This window comes from Condylura cristata, unplaced genomic scaffold, assembly GCF_000260355.1.
Source record: "Condylura cristata isolate star-nosed mole 26May11 unplaced genomic scaffold, ConCri1.0 scaffold00021, whole genome shotgun sequence".
NCBI lineage: Eukaryota > Metazoa > Chordata > Mammalia > Eulipotyphla > Talpidae > Condylura > Condylura cristata.
The window spans coordinates 672,703-684,663 of NW_004567122.1; the positions used below are offsets into that span (position 1 = coordinate 672,703).

Below are 11,961 nucleotides of genomic sequence, written 5' to 3' on the forward strand. Positions count from 1 at the left end.
CACCTCCTCCACCTTGGCATAAGTTTAATCTTATGGCTAATGCCAGAGGGTTGGCCTACCTGGTGCTCTTGAGGGCTGAAGCCAGGGGGCGGGGGTTCTAGGTGGTCCTGACCCCTGAAGCTGGAAGGCAGGGGTTCCAGGCGGTCCTGACCCTTGAACCTGGAGGGCCGGGGTTCCAGGTGGTCCTGACCCCTGAGGCTGGAGGGCCGGGGTTCCAGGCGGTCCTGATGGCTGAGGCCCGAGGGCCGGGGTTCCAGGCGGTCCTGATGGCTGAGGCCCGAGGGCCGGGGTTCCAGGCGGTCCTGATGGCTGAGGCCCGAGGGCCCGGCTTTCAGGTGGTCTTGACGGCTGAGGCCAGAGGTCCGGGCTTCTAGGCGGTCCTGAGGGACATAGAGGGCCTCTGTGGCAGGTGAGGCTTGAGGACGGGAACTTCCTGACTCTCTCACCTGGGAGCCCATCTATAGGATGTGAATTATAATTCTAGTTACCGACAATTAGAATTTAGTAAGACAAGATCAATAAAAGATCTATATGTTTGCAAAAACTGAGTCTTTTCAAATGTATAACATAACGTTTTAATGAAGTTAGATTCACCTTGACCTCTTGTAATCTAAATTATGGATTTGTCCCTGGACATGGCAAGAAATACAAGAGATTATTTCCCTTATTCCAAAAATCTTACCTCTCTGGTCTTAGAAATAATATGTAGAAACCTCCTGTCAACTTTTCATTCTTTTTGCCCATTTCTGAGGACCTAGTAAAACTAGCTATTTTAAAATCAACTACCCATTTTTAAAAAGAGATCTAGTAAGCAAACTTTAAAATTTTTGTTAATATGACTGTCTTACATATTTCAGTTTTTACCTGATGACTTGTAGGTGACTGAGCATTTTCATCCTCTAAGTGTTCATTTTCTGGTTCTATGGTGTACATGCTAGCAGTTAAAAGAAAAAACAAGTTAAAAGGAGAACTAGGACTATAAATCCAACTGAAAACAAACATGCTCACTGAGTGTGTATATTATTAAAGATGTTGTCAAAGTTACACCATACTTAAGTCAGACATCTTTATTGTCAAATTAGCTCCAGCTATTCATTTTAAAGCTATTTAACATATGCTTCCATGTTAAAAACCATTATCATTCAGAAATTTTATCATTTTCAACAGTTTATAAAGCTGGTCCATTTCTTAAAAAGCACATACCAGAAAAATCAATCTTTATACACCGAACTAGTATTTTGAGGTAATTTCTTTCCAACACTGATTTACTACTTTGTTACATTCCTCCATGAGGCACTAAGAAATTTTTAAGTGAAATAAGATGAACTGTATTAATACCCCCAAAAGTTACTGATACATACTATCTTAATAGACAGTCTATTTGAAAAGTTTGTAGCATCAAAATATATTTATATCAAATAAGAATGAACACATCCAGAGAAGAGCTGGGTCTGTAAACTTATTTTAAAATACCAGTTGTTTCTAATTTCTCTGATTTTTGTCCCTTTGAGTGCAGGGTCGATGTTCTGCCTTACAAATATACTTAAATTCTTGAGTTAGTATTACATACAAAAGTAAAGATTTCTAGTTGTTGTTTTTTTTAAAAGATTTATTTATTTATGCATTCATGATCTGAGTGTAGGCCAGCGGTGGGGATGGGGACGGGTGGGGAGAGGGTTCACCAGAGACAGATGGGGAATAGAACAGGTGGACTGACTGAAATACACTGTTAAGGCGAAGAGCTGGTGAGACAGGAGAGTTCTGCTGCACCATGTGGGTCACTCCCTGGCCAAGATGGAACTTGTGCTGCATTGGCTACAGATAGCTTTATAATGCTGAGTCAACATTTTGCATCATCAGGAAGGCCCCAGATTTCAAGTTTTAAACAGTGGATACCCTGTATGATCACACCTGTCAGTGTTTCAGATATCTATATATTTTTTAAACGCAATTTTTCTTAATTGATGTAATATTGGATTATAATGTCAATGGACTTCAAGTGTACTTTCTTTTCAACTAAACCAGTGTATACAACATTATGTCTGCCACCAGCATTGCAGTTTCCATCCACAATAAAATGTACCTCTTTAACCTGACACCCTCCTGCTTCTCTTCTGGTAATCACTATTTTGTTCTTACAGTTTAATGGTTTGTTTTTGTTTTTTGTTGTTTCTTTATTATGCATGAGTGAAATCATATGGTCTCTGTCTTTGTCTGATTTAGTTTACTCAGCTTAATACCCTTTAGTGGCCCTCCCTGGTGGTGCAGCGGGTTAAAGCACAGCACTAAGGAGCTAAAGCCCCTTCAGCATGAGTTCGATCCCTGGCACCGGCCGTGATGCACATAGTGCCGGAGACCTCTCCTGACCTGCCCACTGCTCCCCTCTAAGCAGTATACTTCCTCACTCTGCCTGTTTTGCTCCCCACTGTCTCTAGTGGGGAGCGCCTGGTGTCACAGTGAGGTGTTACAGCCCCTACATCTCTGGCTTGTACTCCAGTACTGTATGCATAAATAAATAAATCTTAAAAAAAAAATCCTCTAGTGCTAGCTAGCTAGCCATTTTGCAAATGGCAAGCTTTTATTTTTTTTTTTAATATAGCTGAGTGATATATCCATGCCTTCCTAATCCACACATTTGCTGGTAGGCACTTAATTCTTTCAAAATACTGGCTATTATAAATAATACTGAGATATTGGGGGATACTGGGAGTGCAGCTATCTATCTGAATTAGTATTTTTGTGTTCTTTGGATAGATATCCAGAAGTGGGATAGTGAATCATAAAGTACGTCTAGACTTAATTAAAAAAAAATCTCCATACTGTTTTATGTAATGGCTGTACCCATTTATGTTCCCACAAAGAGTATCATTGTGGTTGTAGATAAACAAGTAATTTTAATAATGAAAACTTTTAATGAAAAATCTACTAGCATTTGAGTATCTAACAAGTGCTAGGTGCTTTACAAATATATTGTCTCATGAAAATTAAGTACAATATTACAAACATATAAGGATCATAACTGAATTTATGACTTATTAAAATAGAAACTAACATTCAAAATTTTGATTAAAAAATACAACATACCACTATGAAGTGTTCCAAAGACACTGCAACACGAGTTCAATTCCAGGCTGGGGAGGTGACCCACATGGGTGGCAGACCTCTCCTGACCCACCTGCTGCTCCCCTCAGCAGTGCACTTTGTTCATCTGCCTGCTCTGCTCCCCACTCTGCCTCTGGTGAATCCTCTCACTGCTCCTGAACCTCTGGCCTGTACCCCAGTTCTGTATGCATAAATAAATCTTTAAAAAATACAACTTAAATCCTTCAAAATAACATTTTATTGGATGAAGGGGTATCAAAATTTGCTAGCAGTTAAATATCCTTAAGTGCTGCAAACAAGGAGGTGGATGGATGCTTAGGCTGTGTCAAGTCTAAAGGGGCAGGAGGAGGATTAGTTCCATAGTTCAACCATACATGAGTTGTACCTTAGGACACAAGTCCATTCCGTTAATGATTTCTGAATGCCCAATTCTTTGGGTTCTGAAGATAAAGCACAGCAAGGCAAAACAGAAACAGGTTTCTACTCTCAGAGGAGTTAATGCTCTGGTTTGGGATAAAGGAAAAGGGAATAAACAATGTGATGCATCTGAAAAATACAAACCAGGAAGATTTTACAGTGATGGAGGTAGCATTTAAACTGTGACCTGAATGTAGAGAGACTTTCTGTGAACCATAATTAGTTCGATGTATCAGAAGCAGGCAAACCTAACTACCGAGAATCACACAAACAGGACAGCGAGACACCAGGCGGCACATTTTAACATCCGCAACTGTGTCAGGATTAGGACACCAAGAACTGGAATTCAGTCAAGTACTAAGCTTCAATGAAACCAAGGCATGGAGCCTGAGTAATTAAAGGTGAGCAGCTACAAGCTGAGCTGCACCTGTCCCCCTCCCAAAACGACCCAGAGCGCAACTGGTAGGTGGGTGGGAACTAAAAGGAAGGACTTCAGAGCTGAGACAGAAACAGATTTTACTCTCCCTTTCTGTCTTAATAATTGTCAGAAGAAATTTACCCCCCCACGGCTCAGCTTCCTCATCTGTAAAACAATGATATAATCCTTTATTTATTGGTTATTGTGAGGATTAGCTGACATATAACAGCTGGCACAAACTGGACATTAAGCACTTATCAATCATTCACTTGAATTATTTACTATTTGCCATTTTACAACTAACGTTTTATTTGGTTATTAACATATTTTCAGATATTTATTGGCTGTTTGAATATATTCTCAAGTATCTGAATCTCTCCATTTTCAAAAATGTACTAGCTTCCTTTGCTTATTGAATTGTTGGGAGTTATTTATGTACTCCACAAACAAATCTTTTATTATTCATTTCCTACTCTGGCTTGCCTTGACACTGTATTTTTGAATGAAAAGAACTTCTTTTAAATGAGTTCAAGATATCCTTTTCTTTATTTTTAGAGTTTTTATTGTTTCAAAAATCTTGTCTCAAGATCATCAAGTATTATCCCACATATTCTTCAAGAATCATTTGTGTTTTGTCTGTCACATTTAGGTCTATGGTCCATCTGGAACTGATTATGTGGCTTGTGAGAGCGACGTTACAGTTCATTTTCCCTTATCAATATCTGGTGGAGTCAACACCATTTACTAAGGAACCTTTTCTCTTGCGTTTCAATGCCTCCTTTGTTATAAATCAGGTGGTACCTATGCATGTATTCTTAGAAGTAGTTCTAGCCAGACACTGTTCTATTTGTCTGACCCTATGCCCAAATTACACTGGTGTTTGCCCCTAGTTACAGATGCCTGGTTTCTAGTTACCCTCATTCAAAAATGGAATAACTTTTGGCTCTTTGTATTACCATACAAATGTTAGATTCAAGTTGTCAATTCACACATACTCTCTCTGCTGGAATTGTGACTAAAATTGCAATTGGGAAGTTTATTGCAATTGGGAAGAACTGACATTCTAATATTACTGAGTATTTCAATCCTTGAACAATATACCTCCCTCTAGTTATTTAGATTTTCTTTACTTTAGCTTTATTTATTCATTTATTTTTAGTTTTCAGTGTGTAGAGGTTTTGTACATCTTTTACTAAGTTTATTTCTAAGTATTTAATGTTTTTCAAAATATGTTATCAAAATAATATTTAAATTTTTGTTTTTACTATTTGTTTTCTGTTGGTATGTAGCAACACAAGTAATTTTTATTTCATCTCTACCTAGGCTTGATAAATTCACCTTATTATTCCAATACTCTATGAATTATTTTTGACTATCAAGTATAGAAGGCTCTAAATCTGGTCCATTTTTTGTATGTTCTATAGAACCTCAGTCACATTCTTCAGAACATTGATCCCAGCTGTAACTATGCATGTGTGCCAAAGGTTTTAATGTGTTTGTCTCATTGCACAGTCCACAGATCCTCAAAGCTCTGTTCATTTTTCAATTTGTTTTTCTACTGTGATCTTCAGATTGGACAACTTCTATTTATTTGTAATTAAGTTCACGATTCTTTCTTCACTTATTTCCCAAATGCTACTGAGTCAGTCCAGTGAAAATTATATTTCAGAGGCTGTATGTTTCAGTTCAAATTCTGTCAATGTGCATCTATTTTACGTTTTAGTTTTCTGCTGTGAATGAGTATTTTCCTACTCACTACAACTGTGCTTATGTTTACTACATGAACTCAGTTATAATAGCTGCTTCCACATCTTTGATAATTTCATCATCTGTGTCATTGCAGATTAGCATGTGTTAATATTCTTTTCCTTAAGACAGCCCAACCATTTCCTGGTTCTGTACCTCTAGAGAATATCCTCGATGTTTTGTTATGTAGACTCTAGGTCCTGTTAATATCCTCTAGAGGATATTTAAATTTTTTTTGTTTTATTAGGCAACTGACTTGATCAGGCATGGACAGTCAATTCTCATTTTCTGTGGCATCGGTTCCAACCTCAGTCCCTTTTCAAAGCCTGCTATGCTGTCATTAGTCTGTCCCACTTGAGAGTTGTCTGTGCCTTGGCCAGTAGAAAGTTTTGCTTATCAGTTTTATTTGTATTTTACTTCAGTTCTTGAAACTATTGCTATGCTGCCTTGGGCCTGTCAAGTGCAGGCAAGATGTGACTGGGTTCATGCACAGAATTAAGGAACCCTGCTTTCCAAGCTTTCTCCTCCTCCAAATCCACAACCACCAACCCCCACCTCTCCCATCCCCCACAGAGAAACAAGCTATTATCTCTCAAGGTCTTCATCCTGACTCTTCTGGCAAAAAGATGGGGGTTTTCTCCTGAGTTTCAGCTGTCTGTATGTCTAAGAAGAGCCTGCCCTTGGGGCAAAGGTGCAAAAGGAGAACAGGATCCCCAACACTCTCTTTGGACTACAGGGCCCATTTTCCAGATATTCTTGCCATAAAATAAGTTTTGGTCTCTTGCATAGCCTTCAGGTTACTCAAGTCACTGAAGAAACCCTGTGGTTTTGACTCCTACAAGACACTTGCTTCTGCTTACTTCTCACAGTCTTTAGGGAACTGCTCTTTGCATTTCATCCAAACTTGTTAATTGTGAGCAGTAGAAAGAGGTGGTAGGGGTGCTGCTCCACCTTGGATGAACCGGAAGCCTGTGTGCCCCAAAAGGGAAGGGGACTTGTTGGGTTTTACCCTTGACCTACATAGTTCTAGCACACAGGTAGGGACTCAGCCTCTATTTGTGCAATAAACACTGAATGAACTGAGAACGAAATAAATGCCAGATGTTCATGATGACAACAACAAAGAAACACTTCTGGCTGGTTATCTTTAGTAGAGTAAGAGATTCCAACAGCAAGAATAAGTTTTTTAAATGCATTCAGAAAGAACAAGCAAAGAATAGAGTAAGATCCTTAATGACCACATTGCAGACAAGGGATCACAGGACAACTCATTGAAAGATTCCACGGCTACAGAACAAACACTGAAACAGTAGATGTTTTGATGGACTGGGACTCTGACTATGAGAGAATTTGGATCCTGACTATGAGAGAATTCCTTTAATAGAGAAAGTTGAAGAAGAAAAGCCCAGATAATGGAATAATGCAGGGTTCAAAACTGGCTAGCCGAAGATGATGAAGCATACATTGTTATGAAAATGAAGAGTGATTAAAAAAAGGGCCCTCCCTGGTGGTGCAGCTGGTTAAAGCACTGCACTGAGAAGCTAAAGCCACTTCCGCATGAGTTCGATTCCCGCCTGCCCCGGAGGTGACCCCATGGCGCGGCAGACCTCTCCTGACCCGCCCGCCCGTTGCTGCCCTCAGCAGTGGACTTTGATCATCTGCCTGTTCCGCTCCCCACTCTGTCTCTGGTGAATCCTATCACCCTCCACATCTCTGGCCTGTACCCCAGTTCTGTATGAATAAATAAAAAAAAAAAAAAAACCTGGCTAGGCAGAATACCTGGGCCTCAGCAACCTCACTGCTCTGTTCCCCTTTAACCCTGTGCCCGTCCACTGTCTTTTGCGGTCACTGTCTCCCTATCTCTGTTATTTTTGGACTTTTCTCTTCTCCTGAATACCTCTTTTATCTGACCAATTTTTAAAATGCCTTTTTCCATACTACAATATAAATTTTATAATTTTGAATGTAGAGAAATTAAACTCATGATTTTTACCTTTCTCTTAACTAGACTTTTTAGGAATCAATTTCTTCACAGAAAAGCATCTTATTGATAGTTCTATGCAATTATTTGGGAAAAAAACAACTTGATATATCAAAAGCCTACCTGGATTATTCAGAAGTAACTGAGGGCTCCAGGTGTCTAGCCTTGCTGTGACTATATCCCGAGAGTCCTCCTCTCACTGCGCACGGGGACAGCTGGCATAACGGAAAGAATGAGGTCTTTGAAATCAACTAGTGTATGATCCCAGGTAAGTCAGTCTCTTGTCATTTCTCAATGGGCTGACACCATCTACTTTTCTTAGTGCTCAAGCTAGAGAAAGTGGAGTCAAATTTGAGAATAGACAACAGAATTTGAGTTTACTGGATACCAGGCCATCCTTTTTGTATACTAACAAAACCAAGACTTCACAGCGTCTTCCATGCCAGCATTTTACAGGTATTACCATCTCAGTTTATGCCATGTTTGAGTAACCTTAAATTGCTTTTTGGAATGAGGCAAGGTATAAATAAATCCATACATATCTTGCTATTATGGAGATTGAGGGGTATACATAATTCCTAGAAAAAGTTATGGCATTCCATTGATCATTTTTATTCAAAGTATGTTCTATTATCATATTGCTAATATTTGCTTTTAAAAAAGAGGAATTTTTCAAAATGGATTTAGAGGTGCTTTCTTCACCTACTTCTACCACAGAGTTTCTTTGTACATAGTCATAATGAACATACTGTGATGTTGTAGAAAGATTTGGGTAATCTAAGCACTCAGATTTTAATTGGTTACACAATACTGACTATATTTATTGTTATTTCTCTTTGTTCCTCAACCCCAAATCTATAAAATGGGGTATGGAGGGCCATTTGATGACCTCAGGTCTTTATCAATTTTAAGTCTATGCACCTATTAAGAAACAGGGTAAGAGGATACCTGGACATGGTATTTGAGAACTTCACATCTTATATATATATATATCATGTATGCATGTATATGATATATAGACTTCTAGACTTGATATATAGACTTCTAGACTTCTATATATAGATATATAGTCTATACATGATATATAGACTTCTAGACTTGCCCTGGGGGGGTCCCTCTTCTCAAGTGTTCTTTGCACCAGTTTATCCTTTTGGAGCAACGCTGTAAAACAGCGCCATCTAGTGACTCTACTACACACTGATTCAGCAAAAAATTATGGCCAATTCTTAGTCCTTGAAAATGTGGAGATTCCTATGACTTAGCTCAACACTTTAAAGTCATTTCTCATCTCTTCTCCCTAGAGAGTTAAGAAATGCCCAATTAACTTTGACAGTTGAATTAACAATTGGATACCTACTAAGACAAATAACCCTGAAAGAATGGCATGCTCACAGACCTAAATACAAATTGATGCAAGTGAGACTGCAACATTCTTCCTCCTGTTGAAGAGTGGTAATCCTGGAACTTGAATTCAGGAATGTTTCACTATGTAGCCCACACCTCCATGCCAGGGAGCCTCTGCACAAAACTGATACCCAATAGCCATTTGTCAAGTGACTCTTGGGGAAGTGCATGCACGAGTGGCTGTGTAAATATGCACTATTTCAGAATCTTGGAACGGTGCTCCCTTTCACACAAGGTTTTTTCAATTTTCACACATGCACTTACCATAGCAACTACCCCATCACAGCACCTGCCCTATCAAAGTAAAAACAACTACAGTATTAGTCTTTCCAAAAAAAAAAAAAAAAAAGGACTTGGGAGTTATATCCACAAAACATTTTATATAAAGAACACCCAAGCTAACTCCTTTATTTTAAAAGATAATAACTCGTTGACATTTAATCAAAAAAGAAGCCTGAGCTCAACTACCACCATAATTCAGATTGACTGTCTCTTAAAATTCTTAGTGTTTAGTAGTTGTGCTCAGGTATTATCTTGCATTTTTGTTCTTTTCAGGGGCCAAGATCCTGCACCCACTATAAAGTGGAGTGTACCCCAGCGCCAGAGCATTTTCTTAGCACATACACCACGGTTTCCTGAGTTATACAACATACTCGATGCCCAACATTTCCACAGCATGGCCACCTGTGGGTTTTCTCTCCAGTTCTCCTGACCCTATATTTCAGCCAGTTGGCTAATTGTACTGTGTGCATTATTTATTTTCTTTTTATTTGCCGGGAATATCCCACCCTGCACATCTGCTCACTTAAGGTGATACCTAGTTGCTTAAGGGTCATCCAAGTAAAGTTCCCTGCAGCATTGTACCAAGTCCCCCTTTGTGAATGCCGCACTGTCCTGTCACTGCTCTGCGTTCCTTTTGCCTCTGGTCATCTCCACAGGAGTCTCCTCTATCTCGTAAATGTCAGGGTTCCTCTCTGTGCCCCTTTCTATAGTCATTTCTTAAGAAGTTAAGAAAAATCACTGAGAGCTGATGAGCATGGCCTGGATATGCTCAAGACTGCAACTGGCGCATTTAACTACCAGACCTCTCTAACTGGCTGCCTTCACAAGCATCTTATGCTCTTCGGTGTACACCCAAACTCAAGATCTTTCCTCCTCAGGTCTATTCCCAAGGCTACAAAACGTTTGGTGAGGAATGTCCACCTTATCCTGTACGCTCACCACAATACTCACCGGAGCACAGACCCACCTGATCAACACGGCCACCCATCCACTCACCAGGACCCCACAGTGCGGGGGCTCATGTGGTGTGCGGGAGAGGGTCAGGAAAACCTTCTTGGTGGCTGCCTTGGGCTTCCATCTACTTCCCTACTACATTAAATCGTGCTGGTTTCATAATCACTTCTTTAAATTACCCAGCACAGTAGGCGGAAATAAGCATTTAAGTACCGTAACTGTTGGATTTTAAGCAAACACAGAAAGGTTTTACCTAAGACTTTAGAGTCAGTAATCACTATCTAGCAATTTTCCTTTGATACCACTTCAGACATTTTAAACTACAAAAAAGCAGAGAGGTAAACGGCTACAATGGAAAATATAGGACTTATTGTCATAACACTGTGGTTAGTGATTCTGACACTACGCATGCATCCTTGGTCAAGAGCCTTAAACACTCTGGGCCTCAGTTTCCTTGTCTGAAAAAAGGTAGTTACAAAATCAAATGAGAAAACAAAATAAAACCATAGCACAAATGTAAAGGGTAATCCAATGTGTCTATTATTGCTATCTGAATGACTACAAATCAGGTCTTCCTGATACTGGTCATCCCAGGTCTGGAGACAACAGGGTTTTCAACTTTTATCCTTCATCTTCCCTTTGCTGAGAGCTGGTGAGCATGAGTACAAGAGGTAAACTTTTGTACTTTAATAAACACACAATGATGCAAATGGCTAAATATAACCCCCCAGAAAAATAAGCCAGAAAATTTAACAGGTAAAAATTAAAGGGAAAAGAGAAGTCCCAGCCCATGGAAGCCCGGGGCCAGAGCCAGCTTTTCAGCGAGGCCTTCCCTGACAGTCACTGCAACCCTTCCCTGCCCTCTTCCTTCACACTGTCCTTCTTCACTGCACTGGCTCAAAACGTTCTGCTTCGTGCCATATTTGCCTTTTCGTTTTCCACCTTCCTGCACTAGAATCAAACCTGCACCAGCAACGGCATCTTGCCAGTCTGTCTCGGCACCGCAGTCATCACACCTGTCACAGCGCCAGGTCTCCTACAAACACTCCATGCATGACCTTCGAGGAGCAAGGGAACTCGCCAGACTGGGCTCTGGGTCCAGGGAACACACGGTGCCCACGCACGCCCCTCGGCACCCTTCATTTATCGCTCAACAGCCACCTACCCCGCGCTAGACGGAGTTCCTGGCACTGCCCAAACGCAGGGTGCGGTTCCCGATTCAGTGCGAGCCAAGAGTGTCTCCCCGAAGTGTGTAAAAAGCAACCACAGGGCCCTCCCTGGTGGCGCAGCGGGATAGAGCGCAGCACTGAGAAGCTAAAGCCACTTGAGCACGAGTTCGATCCCCGCCTGCCCCCGAGGTGACCCCAGGGCGCGGCAGACCTCTCCAGACCGCCCGCTGCTCCCCTCAGCAGTGTACTTCATTGATCTGCCTGTTCTGCTCCCCACTCTGTCTCTGGTGAAGCCTCTCGCCGCCCCTGACCTCTGGCCTGTACCCCAGTTCTGTGTGCATAAATAAGTAAATCTTAAAAAAAAAAAAAAAAAAGCAACCCCAACGCCAGGCTGCAGCCCCCAACGGCCGGCTGCCTGTTAGGCCCCTGCCTCTCCCCTGTCGCCAGCAGGTGCGAGCTCGAGAAACGCGGCTGTGACGGCTGTGACG

The 11,961-nt window shown here is 40.9% G+C and overlaps 1 protein-coding gene across 6 annotated transcripts in view; it reads right to left on the reverse strand.

Moving 5' to 3' along the window:
* Positions 1 to 11,620, reverse strand: part of SLC9B1 (solute carrier family 9, subfamily B (NHA1, cation proton antiporter 1), member 1) — a 44,681-nt gene extending 33,061 nt beyond the window's left edge. For 2 of the 6 annotated variants that reach the window (XM_012727911.1, XM_012727906.1), the window contains exons 1-4: positions 9,061 to 11,620; positions 7,788 to 7,879; positions 865 to 934; positions 60 to 458 (exon numbers count right to left, since the gene is read on the reverse strand). In XM_012727911.1, the coding sequence (XP_012583365.1) occupies positions 60 to 458; positions 865 to 933 (468 nt within the window). In that variant the 5' untranslated portion in view covers position 934; positions 7,788 to 7,879; positions 9,061 to 11,620. Of the gene's footprint in view, positions 1 to 59; positions 459 to 864; positions 935 to 3,084; positions 3,110 to 3,487; positions 3,801 to 7,787; positions 7,880 to 9,060 lie in introns of those variants that run through there. The other 4 variants (XM_012727908.1, XM_012727907.1, XM_012727909.1 and 1 more) reach the window with 4 other exon arrangements.
* Positions 11,621 to 11,961: the final 341 nt, after the last annotated feature.